Below are 21,844 nucleotides of genomic sequence, written 5' to 3'. Positions count from 1 at the left end.
TTGCCGCTCGAAGCTCTGCGATCTCCTTTGCGCCAACACTAGCTTATGCGCGATAATTGCTGCTCCCTTTGAGACCTTCTCAAAGGCCTCCACCATAGACGTTGGTGAGCTATCTACATGCTTCTGAATCCTTGCCTTCACAAGCGTTGATTGCGACCCTAGTTTAAGGGTATTGCTTGGGGTTTGCGACTGCCAGGGCTCGTTGTTGATAGGCAGTGGTGGTGATGGAGTACGCAGCCGGACGTTAAGGGCTGTTATAACCCGTTCTGGGTTAAAAGGGACTAATCGAGCGCCTCGAAACCCTCCTTAGATATTACTAGAAGTAATTGCAGCATTATAGGCGCGTATAAAGCATAGTAGGAACTCAAGTTTCGTGATGTAAGTGATCCGGTTGCGCATGAGATCTTCGGCTTGGCGCCTATACGCCTTCTTCAAAGGAGCAAAACAACCCATATCAAGAGGCTGTAGGAGGTGCGATGAGTGCGGAGGCATACAGATAGTAACAATCTTGTTCTCCTTGCAGTATTGCTGGAATTTGAGTGAGCTATAGCTCTTATGGCCGTCAATTGCGAGCAGTTAGTAGCTGCCAACTACTCTCTTCTTTGTATGCTCATCAAAGTGCTTTAACTACTGCAGGCTAAGCTCATTTGTAGTTTAGCCGTTCTCAGAGACTGCAATAACCTAATTGTAGGGTAGGCTATCCTCCTTGTACTAGGCAGAGAGGTGGTAGTGGCCTTTGAAGATGACGAAGGGTGGAATAGGCCACCCTGTCGCGTTGATGCCCTAGATAACTGTTGTCCACTCTCTGTTGCCTTGCTGCACTAACTTTGGCCGTCCTCGTCTCTCTAAAGCTGTAACAACCGCTCTAGTTGATATCTGGCCTATTATGAAGCCTGCCTCATCAAAGTTGTACGTGTCTTCATCCTGGATGCCGTACTTGGCTTTGATATTGGCTACTAGGCTAAACTAGCCCCGGATAACCTTCGGATCCTCGCAGAGCGCTCTCTTATAATCGTACTTGCGATTAAACTTCATTGTGAACTTAGGGCGGCGCTTAACCTATATACTGGGCTAGTTTAAGCCAACCTGGCCTAGATTGCGCTCTGCGCGCAAGGAATTGGCCATATTAGCTACAGCTGCGAGCTGAGGGAGAAATCTGCACGTAATAAGCTCAAGTATATACTTAATAACTACGCTCTCCTCAGTCTTTGTCAGATTCAACGATTTAGGCTAGCAATCTACTTGTGAAGGTCGTCCAGCGCGTCGATAGCTTAGTGTTGTTCGAGAGACGTTATAGATAGCTGCAGCGCGTCGCAAGGAGAGTGTCGCATCTTCTTTAAGAGCTTGAATGGCAGTCTGTATCTGACGTTTATTAGAAGGTCCCATCTAGTGTTGTTGTTGAGGCATCGTGTACATAGGTAGAGTTGGTGGGGGCTTGGCAAAAGTGTCCCGCCAACCCGTGTGGCCCGCCAACCCGTTAGATACGTTATCCTTTGGGTCCATAATTGCCGTGTTCCCTGGATTTAGAAATCCATGTGGGAATCCCATCTCAAACCCATATGCCCCATCAATATCCTTGATCTCTTCTTCGGTAAGAGTTAATCCAAGAGCCTGGATATTACTTTCCAAGTGCAAAATCTTGCGGCCTCCGATAATGGGAAATACGTACGGCGACTTGTGCATTACGTATGCGAGAGCAACAGAAGTAATCGGTGGTACAGGATTCTTCTTCTCGGCAATGGCTTCAAGCACCTGGCTGACCTCTTCTTCGTTGCCCAATACCATTGCTTGTATTTTCCTCGTGTCCTGATGCTCTGGGTCTTCTCTCTCTGCCTTGGGTTTGAACTTTCCGCTACCGAGGGCACCCCAGGGCGCAAGAGCCATACCCTCATCTAGGCACATCGGAATGATTTCGCGCTCAAAAGAGCGATCAGCGGCTGACCAGCGACCTTGGTAGATTGAGAATTGGCGCAGTCCGTGTTGCCGAGCATAACAATTTGCCTTTACGACGATCCAGGCGGGGGTATCAGAGATGCCTAGATAGAGAACGCGGCGGGAGGTGATAAGATCGTTTAGTGCGTTCATGAGTTCGGGAATTGATGTTGTGGAGTCCCAGACATGGGTGTAGTACTGGAGCGTCGTTAGTTTGATGATGGTGTTTTTGAAGGGCCAGGGGTCTACTTACAACGTCGATGTAGTTTGTTCGCAGTGCTTTGAGAGATCGCTCAATGGAGGTGAACATGTTTTTTGCACTGTTACCACCGTAATTACTCTTGCATCGATTTCCTCCTTCTTTCTCTCGCTCGGTGATTTGCATGCCGGTGAACTTTGTGGCTACTACCATTTCATCCCGAACATCTCTTTCTTCCATCCACTCCCCAATCCATTCCTCGCTCTCGCCAAATTGGTAATTGACAGCTGTATCGATAAAATTACCGCCCTGCTCGTAGAAGTAGTCGAGCATAGCAAACACGGTTTCTTTTGTGCACTCGCCCAGTGTGGTTTTCCAGGCTTCCCCAAAGTTCGTTCCACCGAGGCAAAGCGGAGAAACGCGAACAGCTGCTGTAGGGCTCAAGATGCGATGGTAACCTAGAAGAGAGGCTGGTGTTGCGGGTTTAATGAAAGACATCTTGGTGGCTACCAAATGAAGATGGGATGAGTTTGCGAGTTTCTGGACTGAGAAAGGATTGGAAATGTGCTTGCAATACTGTACTGTATTATCAATTTTACTCTTATCCCATATAATCTTATATCCCTTATACCCTTCAACTCCTGGAACAATGACCGGGAAGTGTGTCGGATGGTGCGTTAACGCCGCCAGAACCCATATTTGCAGTATCCCGGTACTGTCCCTATGTATTGAAGCTGCCACTCAAAGGTGACATAATATACTCTTTATTGGATACTGGAATAGAATTCACCGCTAAAACAATCCAATCGTTGAAGCCCATGGAACTGGTGTCTGTTTTGGAACAAGTCCACATGCGCCATCCCGTTAATACCGTAATCTCCGGTCCTGAATTGGCCAGACGTCAAAGTTGCAACCCTCTTAACACGACATTGTGAGTCTTCAGCATCTCTGATCGCTCTTCCAGTAATCAATTCTAGAACATCGACATCGTCACATCGAGAAAATGTCGTGGTCCTAGCCTATCGCTAGCTTAAGGATCGCTGGCCGTCTTCCCCAGAATGCTGACATCATGGCTCCACCACATCGCAGCTGCGCATCGCACACTCGCCGCAGCCATCGGTGATGGTACCTGCATCTCAGGGTCAATGATTACATGTCATCTCCATAGATGCAGAAATTGCAAGGTGCACGTTCCATAGTAAAGTAGCACAAAAGTCCATAGCTAGGTAGCCGACCAAGTTTAAACGTCACCGGCCTGCATGAACACGGCTGCGTCAAAAGTAAAAAACGGAATATTGGCATTACATCAGTCCTTCATCACACTACAAAAAGCTGCGCCATTCTGCATTTTTTAAAACATACCCTCTACAAGAACCGATCAAGGAGATTTAGAAGAGAAGCCATAGTAACTCATCATCACACACCAATTGTCACAATGGCGTCCAGACTCCTCCGCATCAACCGCAGTGTCTTCCTTGCTGCCAGACAAGCAAGCACTCCCATCACCGCTTCCTCAAGACCGACACCCTTCAAGCAGTCCCTTTTCAACGTCAATGACCTCAGCAACCACAGCACACGTCCCTTCTCCATATCTGCTGTCGCTATGAATATTCAAGTCGACCCAGCCTTCATCTCGCAAATCACCGCCGCAGAGAAACTCATCACCGGCACCGACGAGCCCGTAAAAGGCGGCCCAACCGCAAAAGCCCAGCAGCACGTTGGCCAGATCCTTACTTCGCAAGTCGTCCACGACATCACCGAGGGCGAGAAACTAATCACGGGTACCGATGAGCCTTTCAAGGGTGGCCCTACAGCCGTCGCTCAATCGGCGTTGACAAACTCTGGAAGCACCAACAACAACAACAACGCAACGAGAAATGCATCATCAGGCAACAACACAAACTCAAACTCCAACAACCACTCGGGTACATTCGACTCGGAGACGCTGAGCAAGATCAACGAGGCAGAGAAGAAGCTTACGGGTGAGGCGCAGCCAGTAAGGGGTGGACCGACGGCGCAGGCGCAGTCACATGCCAAGGAGCCCATTACCAGCCAGGCGCTACATGATATTACAGAGGGCGAGAAGATGGTCACTGGCGGCGAGCGAGTCAAGGGTGGACCGACATCTACTGCGCAATCTGAGCTTGGCAAGAGCAGGTCATAAGGGACGAACTCCATCATGACTGTATATTATTGTATAGTATTGAAAAATGAATAAACGAATGAGATGACTATATTCATGTTTTATCGTACATATTCTGAACAACAATCTTACACAGTGACGTACTAACCAAGCGAAGCACCCTATCCTATGCCCATGTACATATAGTCATGAACGCCTTACGTGGATAAAGTAGATTATCTCCTACCTAGAAATATCATTATCCAACGTTCATTTCTGTATCAAGTAAACAACAAAGAACATCATCAATTCATACCCGGTATATCCAACACGCTGCAAAACGCCGCGCACTCAAACCCAGCCATCTCTCTCCCTATCATCTTTGACGCCATTTCCCCCTTTCAACCACCCCACCCCAACATTCGCCACACCCCTCCACCTCTCTACACTTCTCTTTTTGCTAAACCTATACTGTCGATCACTAGTCCGTTCTAATCTCTCCTTCAGCAGCCCATCACCCGACGCACCCAACCCCCCCAGCTCAATATCCTCACGGACTTCGGCTTCTCGGAAGCCAAAAGCTGAGCCAGCGCCACGTCTCAAACTCTCCGAGTTACCTCTATGAATTGTTGGGGGTCTAGAGCCCATGGTTTCGTTTGACCTTACCCGTCGTAGGCGGTCTTGCAAGTCGGCAGCTTCTCCGTCGCCAAGAATCCTGCCTTTGCGGTTCGAGGGCGGTGTGCGGTAATCAAAGTTTGAGTTTGCGCGGCGGAGAGCATACTTGCGGGGACTTTGTTCCAACGCTTGACCCAGCTCTTGAATGACCTCGTCCCTGGCGCGCATGCGCTCCAACGATTGCATCCGCGGCGCTGCAAAGGCACGGCCTTGAACGGACTGTGAGGGGCGGCGACCAAGGCGTAATGGGGTCTGGCGTGCTGTACGCTTCTCTTCAATAGCCATGGCGACTTGGGCGACGGAGTTGGGGACTACATCAAGAGAGTTCTACAGGCTGATGATTAGTGAGGTTGGAGCTGGAGAAGGTTTGATTAAGACTTACCATATGAATGAGCACGATGGGGAGCTGAACTGCGACAAGCTTCCTGGAATCTGTCAGCTACGTAGGCGATGTATAGACAAATACTGACGTGTGTGCGCTACCGACCGTTACATTGAGGAAGTAACGGACTTCAAAATATTTCCCTAATCTATCAGCATCACGATGGCAGCGTACAGACTCGTGACCTACCGCACTTTACTGTAGCATGCCCACGAGGTACTTCGAGATCACAGGTACGTATATGGGTTTGAGATGACGATACACCATGCCAGCCGGCGGAGCCGTGCTTGACCGTTGCTTTGCTTAGTATAGACCGCTCGTTGCTGTCAAAGATACGAGCCTGACCCGCAGACTTCTCCATTGTGGATGCAGCAGCCTAACAAGCGTACCCATTAGTATCGTCGTGTAATGAAATATCGAGCCTGCCCAACAAACGTGTTTGTAGCAAAGTATATCCCTCTCCAACTGGAGCTCGATCTTCTTCACCGTCTTGCGACTGTTGTTGGCGATGTGGACGTCAACGTAAAGACTGGTGCCGCTGACCCAGACTTGTCGATGTAGACCAGCAGTGACTCGGATGACTTCCACTGTAGTATCGCGGGGCTTGATCCATTCGTCTGAGGCAGTCAACGGACTCGGTAGTGACATGAGCGCCTTTTCAGCTGCCGTGCTGTTAGCTTTGCTACTGTAGGTTGACAACCTGCAGAGCCCATACGATCATACACGGAGAGTACTGAAACATCTTCGGATGTCCTAACAATGTACTGCTTTCCCTGGTCACGGATAAGGAGAGAAACGCAAAGTATGTATCTGATCCTGGCGTTTCTTGAATGAAAGGGCGGGGGTCCGACATTGAGTGGTAAGCTAAGGTTGAATGCAAGATTCGTCATAGAGGGCATTAGATGCCAGAATAGATCGTCTGAGCCTACTGGCTCCTGTGTATCTACCATATTCTGAGGCGGCGGGTTTTGCTCGTCGAGAAGCTCTGTAGCCAAGTTCAGGAACACAGCTCGTCTGTTGCCGCTGACTTCCTCGGTTCCGAGAAGGTCGACAGATATCCGAGCGATGTCCAGAGTCCTTCTATGACGTATCCGCTCTGCATCGTCGACGTTGATCTGCACAGTCCCTTCAATGGAGCCTCCACCCACGAATATGCCAGCAGATAAGTCTAGTCCGAGATCGATGCGAGGATGCCGATGCGACGGGAATTCTAGTAGTTCTTTCGATATTGGATCGCGAACAAACGTTCTGGAGGGTACGCGTCGGTTGGTGTCGTTGGATATAGGATCGAAGCGTGCGGCGACATGGCGCAACGGAGACTGTGATTGTCCATGCCCAGGGATAGCATTTGCACTGTTCTTAGGGGTTGGAGGTTGCATTGTAGGTATCGCGTCAAGCGTCGCCGTTGCCGTCGGCTGTGTTATTTGTATGGGCGGTATCTGCGGTTGCTGTCGGGGCCGGGATGTGCTGTATGCACGAGGTCGTGAGGATGATCGCGGTGGCACATTGCTTGGTGGGACGCTATATATACTGGATATGCTGTCGTTGTCTCCAGGGCTTTTAGGCGACGGTGTTGGAGAAGATGGACCACGGTAGAGGGATCGAATGCCGTTACTCTCGACGCTGTTCTTCCTGTCTGGCTCAGCGTTCTCACCGTGTCGAGTGTCGTTGCTCGGACGTCGTCTCGATGTAACAGATGGTTTTAGTGTCATGTCTGTACGAGAGTTACTTTGGAGGATGTTGTTGGCCATAATATTGCGTGGTAAGGTATCAGCAAAGCTTGATTCGGTGACTTCACGAATATCTGATAAAGGCCGGGTCTTCGCCCAGAGAGAGGCAATTGAGTGACCTCTGGGTTCGCCGAGTTGACTACCAGTGATTCCGTCACGGCCTACAATCTGGCAATCAGACTCGGGTGAAGCGAAGAGAGAAGACAGACTGGTGCGATCCGGAGAGGGATCGAGGTCAGATGGTAGGTGATGTTTGCCAGGCGGCGGCTGCGAATGTCCTGACCCTTTCAGCAGCCGTCCCGCGATTTCGGAAAAAGTCATTGCTGCCTACCGTCAGCGGGATGTCTTGGTGGAGGCAAGACACTGCAAAGCACCCTCGTGAAGGATGTACTGCGCGCAAAGCTGGCGACTAGCGACTAGAAGCTGACCGAGTGATTGATGCGGGATCTGATACTGCTGAATTCAGGGGGAAAAGTCATATGAGCCTATTTCGATGCTTGAATATGCTGGTAGGCGAGTGAGGACTGTGGCTGGGGGTTGCATTGTCAAGATGGGTGCATATGGGAGCTGGACACGAATGCGGTGGATGCCATTGCGGCTGGAGGGTAAGCGGCTGGGGAAGGTTGCTCTTTCCACGCACTCGAGCACACGGCAACAAATGGGCAAGACAAGATTGAAGGGGGATTCCTTTCTTCGCACATGAGATGACAGCCATGCCTTTACGGGCTCTGTCATCTCTAGGAGACAGGATGGTTTCACGAGCTAGAGGAGAGTTGTTCATATTGACAGAAAAGAGATTTCCGAGAATGATTAGGTAGTCATGCACGCGTCAGATTCATCAACTGGCAGCATTTGCACGACTTTGGCCAGGTGCATGGACGCACTGATTACAGCCGCGTGTTGAAGTCAGAGTCAGATTCTCAGGAGATGGCGACACGAAGACATGTGTAGATACAACACACGCGGGTTCATGTCGGTGGTCTTGTCCGTCGGAGTGCTCAGTGACAATGCTAGTGGGAGTGCATGTGGATCAAGCAAGCATTGGGCGTGCGAGTCTCGACCGTGTTCAGGTCACCTGAGGGTTCAGCCGAGAAAAAGCGCGACGACGCCACGGCTGCTTCAGGCTAATAGGGCTCAGGTGGTGCATACAGTACATAGACATGGTCGATGTCGGGAAGGCGTGCATGTAAACAGTCGCAGCGCAAGGCAGTCGCCATGGACAGCTCTTTCCCGTAAGCAGCTGGACTCGTATCGACGGGAAGTTCCGCAAGGATCAAGCGCGTGACGGAGAACTCGGTGGCCTCTTGCGGGCGGCCGCGTTGCCTTCGTCCTGGCTACGGAGGTAACAGGCCAAGGTCAGCACCAATGCCAGCAGCGAGCAGCGTTGGGTGCATGTCGAGGTGCGCGTGTGATGACCTCATCCGGCCGAGGTGTGTGCGTGTTGGTAGGGCAGGGGCAGTCTACCAGCTCCGAGGTCGGTGTCGGCTGATGCAGGTGGCTAGGGCATTGGTCAATGGGCAGTGACTAGCAACGGCTGTGCTAGCCCGCTGGCGTATGTGTACGCGACGGGCTCCTCTAAAGTATGTAATTGCAATGGCTGCGATGAAGACGTCGAGGGAATTGCGACAGCGTCGCATATAAACATAGTCTCGTGGGGACTCGCCGTCGCTCACGGCACGGCGTCGCGTGCTTGGCAGTCAGCTCCCATGGAGAAGCCGGAGAAGCTGAGGAAAAACTTCTAGTGGCGCGGGAGCTAGACGCCCGCTTTGCTACATGCAGTATCTTTATGCAGCTCGGCAACAGGAGGCCTGTCCGCCCTCCTCCACCAGGCCTGCTCCAAACCAAAGCCTGGCTGCCAGAGCCGTGATGCAGCGTGAGCACCCCGCGAGAAAATTCTGAGCTTTCGGCCAACCGCACGTCCGCCCGCTTGGCCGTCATTGCGCGTTGGAGGTGCCCAGCTGCCAGCAGCGGGAGCACGCGTGCCATTTGCTGCCCGCCACAGAGGAATCTTCTGCTGGCCGTCCGACTGCGCCTTAACCACTCTGGAGGAGGAGCCATCTGGGCAAAAGAGAGAGTGGTCCGCCCGCCTTTTACAGTCCAGCACCTCCGCCCCTCCGTTCGAGCCCATCTTTGTTTCCATTACCCAAGAGCTTACCTCACAACTACTGCGCGACCACACACAGGCCCGATCGCTCTCTTCTTATCAGACATTATCAAAACCCCATACACACGGCTTCGCTATTCGACCCGGCGCTGCGGCTGCCCATCACAAGCGCGCCTAAGCGACCTGACCCTCTTGCCATCCATATCTACCTGCCTTCGTCGCCTCGAGCAAGACTCTTGGCGCCTCTGTGCCCCTCTATCAGCACCGAGGGGTACGGTGGCCGCACATGGGAGATAGTCTCGTAACAGATATGACGGCTCCCGTGGGCAAGGCGGAGGCTGAGCGCGATGGTTCCACGTCTTCTATCGGATCGTCGCCTGAACCCGGCCTGGCTGAGACATATACCCAGGAGGAGCCCCAGCAGCAGAAGCGCAAAGGCGGCCGTAAACCAGTGAGCCTTCCCGTTCACCTCTGCTTTTGATTATGCCTGCCATGACTGCTCCGATTCATGAGCCCATCACCGTGTCCAAGCTAGCACTAACCAAGCCTCGTAAGATATATGCCACTTCAGAAGAGCGCAAGCAGCGCAACAGGCAGGCGCAAGCCGCCTTCCGTGAGCGCCGTACTGAGTACATCAAGCAATTGGAGAGCACCATTAAGCACCATGAGGATACGCTGCAGAACCTGCAAAACAGTCACCGCACCGCCGCCGACGAATGCCTTATGCTCCGGTATAAGAATTCTCTACTGGAGAGGATTCTACTAGAGAAAGGTAGCCCCGATTTTCTAAACACCCCAGCCTTGCATGTACATGCGCTAACCACTGTTCCTTCCTCAGGCATCGACGTCCAGGCTGAGTTGCGTGCAAAGACTGGTAGTCCAAACTTGGGCCCAACCAGAGCCCCAGTGTCTGCGCATACTTCACCCAACCAGGCTCCTCTGCAGCAACGTGCCATGATGAATAGACAGCAACAGCGGCGCTCGCTACAAGGCCCGCCCAAGCTTGACGCCTCGAATGGACTGGCCATGATTCAACCGGATGGGCCTATCCAGCGCTCACCATTGTCCCAGCCTACCCCAGGCTCCCATCTTTCCTCGCCTGCTCAATCAGCAACGCGCTCGCCCAACTTTATGCCTCATGGTCAATCAGTGTCACCCAACTTTGGGCCCATGCCTTCACAGCAACAGCAACAGCAACAGCAACAGCAGCCACTACGGCCGCAGCCCCCTAGGTCAAACTTCACGCCCATGATGGGCGCCCAGCGACCCTCTCTAGTGACCAACAACCAGCCTCCGTCGAATGGCTTGTCGACTCCATCCACTGTCGGCACCAATGCAAATAACATGACACAGAGCAGTGGTCCTTCCTCTTTCTATCAGGCACAATTCTCGGACCACATGTCACAACTTGGCAAGCTGACCCGTTTCCTTTTCCCCTATTTACGTATAGGACTTTGAAATCCTAGGCTGATTTCGTTGTACAGAGCAGGAGTACGAGGAGCAAGCCGACTCCTACGATCACGATGACCCAAGCGACCATTCTGCCGGCCCCGGACCATTCCCCCAGCAAAACTTTCCGCCCTCGAACAACATGCCCCCGCCTATGCCGCCATCGCAGAACCCTCCCTTTGCCAGTCCAACCTCATTAGCACCCAACGACGGCGGCCAAATTTTCAACGCTATGAACAACAACCACCTTTTCGACCCGTACGATCCGATGCTCGATGCCGACCCGTTTGGACTGTCCGCCAGCATGCATTTTCCGACCATGTATGAGAGCAGATGATGCTATGAAGATGATGGAACAGTAAGAGAAGGTTAGAGCGGACATGTTTAAAGGACGATACGAATCTCGCCGACTAATACCCTTCTTAATGACGCTGTTTAGCGGGCGCAATAACTGCTTTTACCATATGACCATGTGTTACGACCACACAATGGAGTTGGATATGAGACCATGAGTCTCGGATTGGGGAAAATTCAAAAAGTTCATTTTCGGTCTGGACGGTTTCTGCGCCAGTGTATTTGTGAAGGAAATTGATTGAGCACCTTCTTGCGAAGCGGCGGATTTGTATCAAACATGCACTCTTCTTCGACAGCGCAGCCTGTCTTTTCATATTGCAGACGGGACGTTGCTTGTACATATTGTAATATGAAATCGCCCGCAACGATCAGCCTATTTGCGCCAGTCATGTTAGGGAAGACGCCAACAGTCATCTTGAAACCGAGCGGCGCTATGTCTATACTAGCAGCAGTAAAGAGGGCAGGGAAACTTGTAGCGACGGATAAACCTCGGTTGAGGTGCCGTCGAGCATGTCGCTTGTTTCACTTGACGAGAAGACGGCTACTTTGGCGTAGCAGACCAATACCTCTGTATTAATGTGCTTTGGATGCATTGCCATCTGTGTTGTACGCAAAACAATCAAAGCAAGCGCCGTATGCGGCAGTAATTGCAGCGTCATTGCTTCATTGTCCTCTGCAGTCTGCAAGTCCGTGCCCCACTTTACTCGCTTACGGAAGCAACCCACGGCGATTTTCGAACCACCAAAACCTCCTGCCCGCAACATCGTGTCTATAACCCCGTTCGCGAGCCACCTCTGAGAGCCACGTCCCTAGTTTTTGTAGGGAAGCTCTCGCATTCTTCTTTCAACCCGGCAGATTGTGCATCTAGAAGGGCAAAGCGCGAAAGGCGCTCCAATTCGTCAAGATGTCGCAAATTGCTTCCAAGGTAAGCTCCAACTCACCCCGCCATCGAGTCCAACTTTGCGCTCCTTCTTGCCGCCTTGCGATGCGGCTGTGATCCTCTACCAGTTCAATGGCTAATTTTGAACGCAGAACATTTACGAGCTACTGGGTACGTCGCAGACTCACAGCACAGTCAAAAACATGTACTCATGACCCCGCAGGCAATGACCCAGAGCTCGACCCCAACAGGCCGGCCGACCCACCGACAAGGGCAATTGAGAAGCCCGTTATGAGGCATGGCAAGCGCGATGGAACCGACGCCCCCAAGCCCATTCCCGAGAGGAACAGCCACCAGACCAGGGCCAAGCAGACCGACAGCGCCAACGAGAACGGTACGTTGGACCCAAGAAGTATCCAAGACACAACCAAAGTGCTTGGGAGAGACACACTGGACACTAGCTAATTCGACACAGCATTCCGGGATCGCGGTGTAGGGTCTGACAAGAACCGCGGCAGGGGATCCGGCGGTGAGTGAAACCTCATTGGTCCATGCAAACACAGACTAACATCCATCAGAGCCCACTGGTACTGGAGCCCGTGGTGGCCAGCGTGGAGGCCGTGGTCGTGGTGGACGCGGTGGTGGTCGTGGTGGCCGTCACGAGGGTGACCGCCACAGCAGAACCGGCATCGCGTAAGAGACTACACATGTCTGTTTGACATATCTAACATTTATATAGTGAGCACGAAAAGCAGGCAGCTCATGGCTGGGGTGGAAACGACGGTGACGCCGAGCTGGCTGACGAGCAGGCTGGCGAGGCCATCGCTCACGCTGAAGAGAAGGAGGCCGTCAAAGAGGATGCTGAGGCCGAGCCTGAGGCCGAGCCTGAAGACAAGAGCAAGTCCTACACCGCCTACCTCGCCGAGCTCGCTGAGAAGAAGCTTTCCCTTGCCCCTCAGAACGTCCGCAAGCCCAACGAGGGCAGCAGCAAGAAGTTCCCCGAGGGCACCGCGCTCGCACGTGAGGAGCAAGAAGACTTCATGGCTGGCTCACAAGGCAAGGCCAAGCGCGAACGCGCCCGCAAGGAGAAGGTTCACGTCGAACTTGACGGTGACAAGATGCTTGCCCCCCCTCCCCGTGAGGGTGGTGCCCGAGGAGGACGCGGCCGTGGCCGTGGTGAATTCCGTGGCGGCGAGGGTCGTGGTCGTGGTGGAGGCGAGTTCCGCGGTGAGGGACGCGGTCGCGGTGAAGGCCGTGGTGAGTTCCGTGGACGTGGCCGTGGCGGTGAGGGTCGTGGACGTGGCGAGGGCCGTGGCCGTGGAGGCCGTGGTGGAGCCCAGTCCGGTCCCAACATCACTGACTCCAGCGCCTTCCCCAGCCTGGGCGCATAGATTGCGCCAACACTCATCGCGACCTAAATTCAGGACGTATCTGGATCCGACAGTTAGCTGTGGATAAAACGAACGAATGAACAATAAGCTATCTCATGAATGGACGAACGAGCGGAGAGCTAAAGCACAATATCAAGAATCTCTGAGAGAGATGGCAACGAGCGAAAATACTTACATCTACCGGTATTCAAAATGTAGTCAACTTGAGCTCGACCTTATTCTGTGTTTTGATTCCCCAGGTGGTCTGCCCCGTTTATGGTGCTTATGTTTCCCCTCATCTATAACAATCAAAAATCGTACCACTTGATGCTGCATGGTTAGTGATGTAGTCTTTTTCTACCTTGATGTCCATGTCATAGAACCAGCCTTTGGACTGTACTCTGAGCTTGTCTATCAGCTTGGTGGAGGTATTAGTAAAATAAGAGATGGGATATTTAGTCACTGTAGCTGTGAGCAAAGCCTGATTTCGAATCGCCTCGATAGATTTCCATAGCTTAGAAAGACAAGAGAGATTTTGAATCTACAGCACGTATGCGAGCGCCATACGGTATGCTAATTGTTCGAAAATAGTTGTAAAGAACCTCGCTAAGATGCTTCCACTTGAACTTCGTCTTGTGTATTAGGCAACGCTGTCGCCAGCATAATTTTAATAGGTCTAGTTGCAGTATGTTTTCCTCTTTTGCTCATGTTGGCTAGACATTAGAGTGTCCACTTTCCTTGATTCATAAGAGGAGTTTGGGATTTAGGATAGATTCCTTGTGACGGAGGTGCGGGATTTAGGGTTGTTGTAGGAAGACTGGGGTTAGGAGCTTTCATTCTAAGGGGAACATGGGTGATCTTCAGTATCGATTGACAGAGTGTATTAGACCTGTTGTCAAATCTTACTATACATGCAGGGACGCTTTAAACGCTACACATCCATATATCGAAAAGAAAGAAGAGGCAAGGTATGCCTTGTCATGGCTAGCAGTGTTGTATGTTGGAAAGTGTTCCCCTTGGTCCAGATTTGTAAATCATGGACAGAAAGAAATTAAGCAGGAAAAGGATGAACGCCCAATATATGCATCCGTTACGGTATTCCTCAGGACCCAGTCATCAATCATGGTGGTTACTGGCTCGTCTCGTTTTGCTCTTACTCCTTCCCCCCTTCTTCTTCATTCTTCTTAGCTTCCTGGGCAGCTATAATTTCATCTTTGCACGTGGCACAGACGAGAAGCCTGCAGAAGATGCAATCGTATGCGAGGCTGAACTTTGGTGTCGGTGTGATAAATACTGCCGAAGAGTGCTTCTCGGAAGATGCAGGCTTCTTCGATGCGACAGAGTTGTCTGTAAATGCCTGGCGGTGTCGCTTCATCTCCGTTGTCACAATCGTGTTGGCGTATGTCTCTACCACACGATCCGAGTAGCGCACATCCTCCATGGGCGAAGTATCCGGTACGCTCAGAGACAGTGGTGATGCAACGGCGGCGGTAAGATGCGGGGCTGTTCCAATCGTAGCATCATTTCGAAACAGGCCGCGAGGGGCTATATATCTCGGACGTCCCCTTGGCCTACCCGTTGCCCGCAGTGGTCCTCTTCGGATACCTCGTGCCGTTCCTCCTGCGTCTGCTGGGACTTTCTTGGCCTTAGACTTGACAGGCTTCTCGATTTCTGGATGTATTGCGCCCCAACATTTTACACACTCCATGCCAGTGGTTACTGGATCGCCAGCTAGCGCTTTTTTTAGGCTGATCGAACATGTGTGGAACTCGTGATAACAAGACCATGAGCGGTTCTGATAAATTTCCCCTGGTTCTTCGCCGAAATACAAGTCCTGTTGTTCCCAGTATCGTTGTCCTCCGCCATCCAGATTCAATAGTTGCGCAACAGCTTGAGGAGAAGCCAGCTCAGCTGATACGTTTGAGTTCTGTACTTGTGTTGGCACGGACCCGCTTTCATCCTGAATCTGTTGAGTCTGGGGTATCGCAGCCGCCTGTGACCCATCCTCACGTGCGTCCGGGTCCTCGACTTCATCGCTGGTATAGTCATCGTAATCTTCCTCGTCATTGATGCACCTTCCGCCACATTGATCGTATTCTTCCATACAAGCATAGCAGAAGTGGGCTCCGCAGCGACACTCCATGTGGTTGCATCCATACATGCGCTTAAGACCATGTCCACACTTTGGGCACTTCTTGTAACCCCAGCTCTTGAGTAGTTCTGTTGTTTCTGCATCAACCCCGAATTCCGAAACAGTGCACATACTGTTGGGGTGAGTGACTTGTCGACAGTCCAGGCAGATGCTTGCTTTGCATTCGGGACACGCAAAGGCCTTTGAAATTGGTGTTCCTACCCCAGAGTCTGGCCGCTTCCCACCTGTAGTTGCTGGGCCCGGTAAGAGTCGGTTTGGAATGTAAGTGGAACATGTCGGTATTGGACAGTAGAGGGGGTTTGGTGTCTGCCATTCGTCGTACTTTATCCTGAATTCGTCGAGCTTATCTTTACTCAGAAGAGGCTTTGCGTAGTGGATAGGTATTTGGTTACAGCATTTTGGTGGCATACGCGTTGTATCCTTGCACGCCTCGGTGAACATGTGCTTGATGCACGATGCGCAGTACACGTGCTCACACACTCTGCATGGCTTGATAGCCTCCTTCGCGTGTTTGGGGTCTTTTGCGTCTGGTAGCGTTGACAGGCAGATGACACACTGTACCGGTTCTTGGGCCGAAGCACTACTCGGCTTTCGCACTGGGTTAGGAAGGGGCGCGGGTGTGGGCGCAGGTTCACTGTCCACTTGCTGGATAGACATCAGTGTGTATGCCGCTAAACTGAAAAATCGCTCTCTTGCCTGCTCCATATCGGTGGAGGCTGTGGCGTCTGCGGACATCGGGGCAGGTGCGCTGTTGCGTCTTTGTGAGGTTGTCTGTGGGATGGTTGAGGTTGCGACGGTAATGTCGTCGTAGCATAGCCTTTCTGGTAATTGGGGTGTGAGCTCTTGGCATTTTCCGTGCGCGTTTGCGTTGTCAATATTGGGATTATGGGAAGTTACGCCTGGCGAGGCAGCGGCCTTCACTTGCGGCCGTACCGCTCGAGAGAGCCTGGAACCCATGATGATTGTGAGACAGTGTGTATGATTGAATGAGATATATTGGAAGATTCGACTTATATCTAACCCACAGCCTCAATGCATCGATACGGGATGTTTGACTCAGAGACTGTTGACTCAACGAAGAGCGGTTGGTTGCCTGCAGGTTGCCTGGCGGCGTTGCCAATCATTGGTCCAGATTAGGCAACATCGTGACACCCCACAAGCACCATGCACGCTTCAGCTGCAACGACATAGCTACGATTCGGACTGGTTTACTCTGCAATAGGGTATTGATTGAGCAAGACAGTCACGAGGCTGAGCACTAATGGAATTCAAGCTTCAGCCCTCAGCCACAGGAGCCGGCCCATGATAGCTATCACATGCTACCCAACGATATGGGGCACAAATAGCAAGGTTCGCCCTTCCAAGGGCTGTAATGCGATGCATGTATGATAGTAACAAAGGTGAAAGGGTACTTGGACGTTGATCCTCAAGACACTATAGGTCCGTGCATCGTGAAGTAACTATGCTGTTTCTGGTATGGTGGATAAGTAGGAGCGGAAGTGGTAATATGGGATTCATGAAAAGTGAAGAAGCAGGTAGTCAACATGTCGCACTGATCTGCCATATAGCCAGATCAAAATGCTCGCCACAAAGAGCACTTTGGCAAAGCAACAAGTGCTTGGTTTGTTTTGGACATTTTAGGTTGATTATATCATATGAGAATATCGGCTTGTACAAGCTTGAGGGTGTGCAAGGCGGCGCACATGGGACTGTCAATTAATTAATACAAGGCTGTCCCCAGAGTGACAACGGTCGCAAGCGTCCGATTATCACGTGGGTACTAACGAATCGGTAGGTAGTCGGGGGTGATTATGTACGCTCATCCGACGGCACTAGAGCGCCCGTGTACCCGGGACATGATTCGGACGCTAGACGGTACTTCTGCATCGTGATGACAAAACAAGGTGAGGGCGCCAACTACTGCTAGGACTAGTGAAGAGATACTGGGATGCTGAGTGCATGTCGGTGGGAGTACCGGCTCGATATTCCGGTCGGGGCGTTGGTTGTGGAGAAAGTTGTGATACGAATGGGTCATGACGGGTCATGGCAAGAGCCAGTTGGATCGGTGACGTGAGTGACTTTGCTGTGTACCACCTGCCGGGTGGAGCAATCGACGAGGCCAGGACCGATATCCTCGGTGCTTCCCAGATCATCCGGTGGAACTAAACCAATACGTACTCGGCCGGCTGCTAGTTCTCTGAAGATTTGCGCGAGTGGCAACGGTTTGGACGCAAACTTGAGCGCACAACGGATACAGTTCCCAATGTGTATTGCCGAAGAGTCGCCAAAATCTTATGCAGACGCGCGGAATCCGTCCGAGGAGCTATTCCAGGCCACGAACATGGTCGGTTGTGATACGTGTGAAGGGCGGACACGAAAGCGGCACAGTCGAAGGCGTTGGTATACGACATCGACCCCGCAATCTTGTGTTTACCTTGGCTTGGAGAAGCAAGTAGCGCGCCATAGGCAACTTGAATCGCCAGCCTGGTCGGGTCGTGGCGTTGCAGAAGTGGGAGCTCATGTGCATGTCAAGGCCTCCAGGTCGGTAGGTAGGTACATGTGCAAATGACGATGTACATTGACAGCCGATAGCGCGATCAACCCGGAACCTGGTCGTGCAGTGGTGCACCCTATCCAAAGGAAACAGAATGGAATCAATAACTGGACTTGCAGCATTCATCCCCGTCGACAGGCCTGACGTGGTGCATTTTGGAAGGAGGCTGGGTGTGCCGTCTTCAGCACATGCAGGCGGCCGCAGTCCCTGGGGGAAGAGGTCATGGGGTTTGAGGGGAAAATCGGTACCAAGTTATCATCAACAACAAGAGTCGGGGCAATTGTGGGGGGTCGTCGGGCTATGCTCCATGAGATGGTTGAGGAGCGGGACTAGGCAGTGGGGATTAGCAGCGTCCATGTCCTGCGTCCTGCGCGCCGTCCCCGCAAAAAAGCGACAGTCGCTTACGCCTGGGGATGTGACGGCGCATGGCGCTAGTGGTGCTGGGGAAGCTCTGCCCTTGTCAGTTGCTGCCGTGCAAAAGAATTAAAAGCTGCCAGCCTGCCCGTGAAAACGGCCCCATTGTGTCTGCTGCGAGCGCATTCAATCCTCCCTTACTTGCTCCCACAACAGTTCTACCGGAATTGTTATTGTTGTGGTCTAGCATCTCGCACCTTGCGTTCCTAAGCCAGCGCAACGTCATGTTGTGGCTTGCACAAGCATTGTTGGCGGGCCTCGCCCATGCCCAGGTATGTACTAGAAATCTGGTTGCAATACCACAACTCTATCTCCACGAGAGTGTTTGGGTCGCACAGTAAAGCTGAAAACATGGGGGATATCGCACATCTGCTCCTTGCCCTCTTCCCTTTCCTCCGCGCAGTACAATTGCAACTCCCAGCCCTGTTTACCGACTTTGGCTGACTTTAAACAAGTACTCGAACAACACACCATCGGGTCTAAACTTTGCTGAGAGTCCGCCATTCTACCCAAGCCCGTACGTATAATGTCCCTGTTGTGCCCTGCAGGACCCTGCCGCAAGAACATGGCGTCTATAAGCGTCTTGCCCTTGTGGGGAAGGAACACCACTCGACCAAACTTCATAAGCCACCAGGGACCCGCTAGGGACCTGTGCTGAACAACACGACTAACATTGGATTAGTTGGGTAGAAGACACAAATGGCGACTGGGCCGATGCCATCACAAAGGCAAAGGCTTTCGTCAGTCAGCTCACCCTCCTCGAGAAGGTCAACCTGACTACCGGAACCGGATGGCAGAGTGAATCATGCGTCGGAAACGTCGGCGCCATCCCACGCCTAGGCTTTGACTCCCTCTGCATGCAGGACAGCCCACTCGGTATCCGTTTCGCCGACTACGTCTCTGCTTTCCCAGCAGGTGGCACTGTCGCCGGATCATGGGACCGTGCCGAGTTTTACCAGCGTGGATACCAGATGGGTCAAGAGCACCGCGCAAAGGGTGTCGATGTTCAGCTTGGGCCCGTAGTCGGTCCGCTTGGCCGCAACCCCAAGGGTGGTGTATGTTCAGATTCATCCGAGACGTGTGCTTGTGCTAACGAATCATCAGCGTAACTGGGAAGGTTTCTCTCCAGACCCCGTCTTGTCTGGCATTGCTGTTGCCGACACCGTCCGCGGTATCCAGGATGCAGGTGTCATTGCCTGCACCAAGCACTTCATCATGAACGAGCAAGAGCACTTCCGCCAGCCTGGCAACTTTGAAGACTTTGGCTTTGTCGATGCTCTCAGTTCAAACTTGGACGACAAGACGCTCCACGAATTGTACCTCTGGCCCTTTGCCGATGCCATCCGCGCCGGTACTGGCTCCATCATGTGCTCCTACAACAAGGTCAACAACTCGCAGGTCTGCCAGAACTCGTACCTCCAGAACTACATTCTGAAGGGTGAGCTTGGCTTCCAGGGATTCATCATGTCGGATTGGGACGCTCAGCACTCCGGTGTCGCCTCCACCCTTGCGGGTTTGGACATGACCATGCCAGGAGATACTGACTTCAACTCTGGTCAGTCTTTCTGGGGGCCCAACCTCACCATCTCCGTCCTCAACGGCACCCTGCCCCAATGGCGTCTCGATGACGCGGCTGTCCGTATCATGGCCGCATACTACTACGTCGGCCTTGACGAATCTATCCCAGTCAACTTCGACAGCTGGCAGCGCGACACTTATGGATACGAGCACTACTTCGCCAAGACTGGCCAGAAGCTCGTCAACCAGCACGTTGATGTCCGCATGGACCATTTCCGTGCCATTCGCCGCAGTGCTGCCAAGTCCACTGTCCTTCTCAAGAACTCTGGCGTGCTTCCTCTGTCCGGCAACGAGAAGTGGACAGCTGTATTTGGAAACGATGCTGGCGAGAACCAGTATGGTCCCAATGGATGCGCTGATCGTGGTTGCAACAACGGCACGTTGGCTATGGGCTGGGGCTCAGGAACTGCTGACTTCCCTTACCTTGTCACTCCTATCGACTCTATCAAGCGCGAAGTCACCGACAACGGCCGAGTCTTCACATCCGTCACTGACAACTATGCCTACGCACAGATTCAGGCCATGGCCAGTCAGGCCAGCGTCGCTCTTGTATTTGTCAACGCCGACTCGGGTGAAGGATACATCACTGTCGATGGCAATGCTGGTGACCGTAACAACCTGACCATCTGGCAGGATGGTGAGACTCTTGTGCAGAACGTCTCGGCCCTGTGCAACAACACTATTGTTGTTGTCCACTCTGTCGGACCGGTGCTCCTCAACTCTTTCGTCGACAATGAAAACGTCACGGCTATCCTTTGGGCTGGTCTTCCCGGCCAAGAGTCTGGTAACGCTATTGCTGACATTCTGTACGGCCGCGAGAACCCCGGTGGCAAGCTTCCTTTCACCATCGGCAGCTCTGCAGAGGAGTACGGCCCTGACCTCATCTACGAGCCTACCAACGGTCACGGCAGCCCACAAGACAACTTTGAGGAAGGCATCTTCATTGATTACCGTGCGTTTGACAAGAAGAACATTACACCTGTCTACGAGTTTGGTCACGGTATGTCATACACGACGTTTGAATACTCAGACATCAAGGTTGCCAAGGTGGATGCTGGTGCCTACACTCCGACCACCGGAAAGACGATTGCTGCGCCTACTCTGGGCAACTACAGCAGGGATATCGAAGAGTACCAGTTCCCTGCCAACGCGACACGCCCCGCTACCTACATCTTCCCTTACCTCAACTCGACCAACCTTGCCGAAGCATCGCAAGATCCTGAATACGGTGTCAACCACACGTGGCCGTCCGGCGCTACTGACGGCTCACCTCAGGCCCGCATTGCGGCTGGTGGGGCGCCAGGTGGCAACCCCCAGCTTTGGGACGTGCTCTACACTGTTGAGGCTACCATCACCAACAGTGGCAAGGTAGCAGGTGACGAGGTTGTTCAGTGCTACATTGCGCTTGGAGGACCCGATGACCCCAAGGTCCAGCTTCGAGGCTTCGACCGCTTGAGCATCCAGCCGGGCAAGAGCGCTACCTTCCACGCCGACATCACTCGCCGTGATATCAGCAACTGGGATGTTGCCAGCCAGAACTGGGTCATCTCCGAGTACCCCAAGACTGTGTACGTTGGTGCTAGTTCAAGGAAGCTGCACCTCAGTGCTGCCATGGACACTAGCGCCTACAGGATGTAGATATGCCGGGGCATGCTCGGATACGGATATATTGTTAGTACCGAAGGATAGAAATGCGGTATTCGGTCACGCACAACAGTAATGTTCAATTCCTAATTGGATAGCCTTGAATAGCTAGCATTATGAAGTTATGATTCTTTACGATATTGTGTTGATGTGAGGCGTGGGTGAAATGTTATCGTCGTGTCTTAGTTGAGGGGTAATCACTCGGCTTCCGGCGTCCAAGTCGGCAATGACGTCGTAGATTGTATTAAAGTAGGAGGGTGGATCATGGGCCCGTCGGTGCAAGGAGAATGGTAAGAGCTGGTAAG

The 21,844-nt window shown here is 52.4% G+C and overlaps 8 protein-coding genes across 8 annotated transcripts; 5 read left to right on the top strand and 3 right to left on the bottom strand.

The window, feature by feature from the left end:
- Positions 1-1,386: 1,386 nt before the first annotated feature.
- PtrM4_005150 (Tas, oxidoreductase (related to aryl-alcohol dehydrogenase)) lies at positions 1,387-2,629 on the bottom strand (the record flags this gene model as incomplete). The annotated part of the gene is made up of 2 exons (XM_001930528.1): positions 1,387-2,130; positions 2,186-2,629. The coding sequence occupies 2 exons, from the start codon at positions 2,627-2,629 to the stop codon at positions 1,387-1,389; spliced, it is 1,188 nt and encodes a 395-aa protein (XP_001930563.1).
- Positions 2,630-3,566: 937 nt separating this feature from the next.
- PtrM4_005140 (Tymo-45kd-70kd domain containing protein) lies at positions 3,567-4,295 on the top strand (the record flags this gene model as incomplete). Its single annotated transcript, XM_066102754.1, has 2 exons — positions 3,567-3,947; positions 4,086-4,295. The coding sequence occupies 2 exons, from the start codon at positions 3,567-3,569 to the stop codon at positions 4,293-4,295; spliced, it is 591 nt and encodes a 196-aa protein (XP_065964956.1).
- A 309-nt stretch (positions 4,296-4,604) lies between these two features.
- On the bottom strand, positions 4,605-7,361 carry PtrM4_005130 (Atrophin-1 domain containing protein; the record flags this gene model as incomplete). The annotated part of the gene is made up of 6 exons (XM_066102753.1): positions 4,605-5,255; positions 5,311-5,353; positions 5,399-5,453; positions 5,500-5,686; positions 5,746-5,972; positions 6,026-7,361. The coding sequence occupies 6 exons, from the start codon at positions 7,359-7,361 to the stop codon at positions 4,605-4,607; spliced, it is 2,499 nt and encodes an 832-aa protein (XP_065964955.1).
- A 2,093-nt stretch (positions 7,362-9,454) lies between these two features.
- On the top strand, positions 9,455-9,625 carry PtrM4_005120 (uncharacterized protein; the record flags this gene model as incomplete). The annotated part of the gene is made up of 1 exon (XM_001930525.2): positions 9,455-9,625. One exon carries the CDS (start codon positions 9,455-9,457, stop codon positions 9,623-9,625), a length of 171 nt encoding a protein of 56 aa, XP_001930560.2.
- A 1,110-nt stretch (positions 9,626-10,735) lies between these two features.
- PtrM4_005110 (uncharacterized protein) lies at positions 10,736-10,930 on the top strand (the record flags this gene model as incomplete). The annotated part of the gene is made up of 1 exon (XM_066102752.1): positions 10,736-10,930. The coding sequence occupies one exon, from the start codon at positions 10,736-10,738 to the stop codon at positions 10,928-10,930; it is 195 nt and encodes a 64-aa protein (XP_065964954.1).
- A 921-nt stretch (positions 10,931-11,851) lies between these two features.
- PtrM4_005100 (telomere and ribosome associated protein Stm1) lies at positions 11,852-14,084 on the top strand (the record flags this gene model as incomplete). Its single annotated transcript, XM_066102751.1, has 8 exons — positions 11,852-11,872; positions 11,980-11,998; positions 12,051-12,221; positions 12,303-12,356; positions 12,408-12,414; positions 12,567-12,675; positions 12,724-12,964; positions 14,077-14,084. 8 exons carry the CDS (start codon positions 11,852-11,854, stop codon positions 14,082-14,084), a joined length of 630 nt encoding a protein of 209 aa, XP_065964953.1.
- Positions 14,085-14,350: 266 nt separating this feature from the next.
- PtrM4_005090 (IBR domain containing protein) lies at positions 14,351-16,306 on the bottom strand (the record flags this gene model as incomplete). The annotated part of the gene is made up of 1 exon (XM_066102750.1): positions 14,351-16,306. One exon carries the CDS (start codon positions 16,304-16,306, stop codon positions 14,351-14,353), a length of 1,956 nt encoding a protein of 651 aa, XP_065964952.1.
- A 2,235-nt stretch (positions 16,307-18,541) lies between these two features.
- Positions 18,542-21,533, top strand: PtrM4_005080 (glycoside hydrolase family 3 protein; the record flags this gene model as incomplete). The annotated part of the gene is made up of 4 exons (XM_066102749.1): positions 18,542-18,589; positions 18,773-18,834; positions 19,000-19,372; positions 19,422-21,533. The coding sequence occupies 4 exons, from the start codon at positions 18,542-18,544 to the stop codon at positions 21,531-21,533; spliced, it is 2,595 nt and encodes an 864-aa protein (XP_065964951.1).
- Positions 21,534-21,844: the final 311 nt, after the last annotated feature.

The sequence above is a fragment of the Pyrenophora tritici-repentis genome, chromosome 1, assembly GCF_003171515.1.
Source record: "Pyrenophora tritici-repentis strain M4 chromosome 1, whole genome shotgun sequence".
Taxonomy (NCBI): Eukaryota; Fungi; Ascomycota; class Dothideomycetes; order Pleosporales; family Pleosporaceae; genus Pyrenophora; species Pyrenophora tritici-repentis.
Note: the sequence above shows the minus strand (reverse complement) of the source record. Positions and strands in the feature narration are given on the sequence as shown.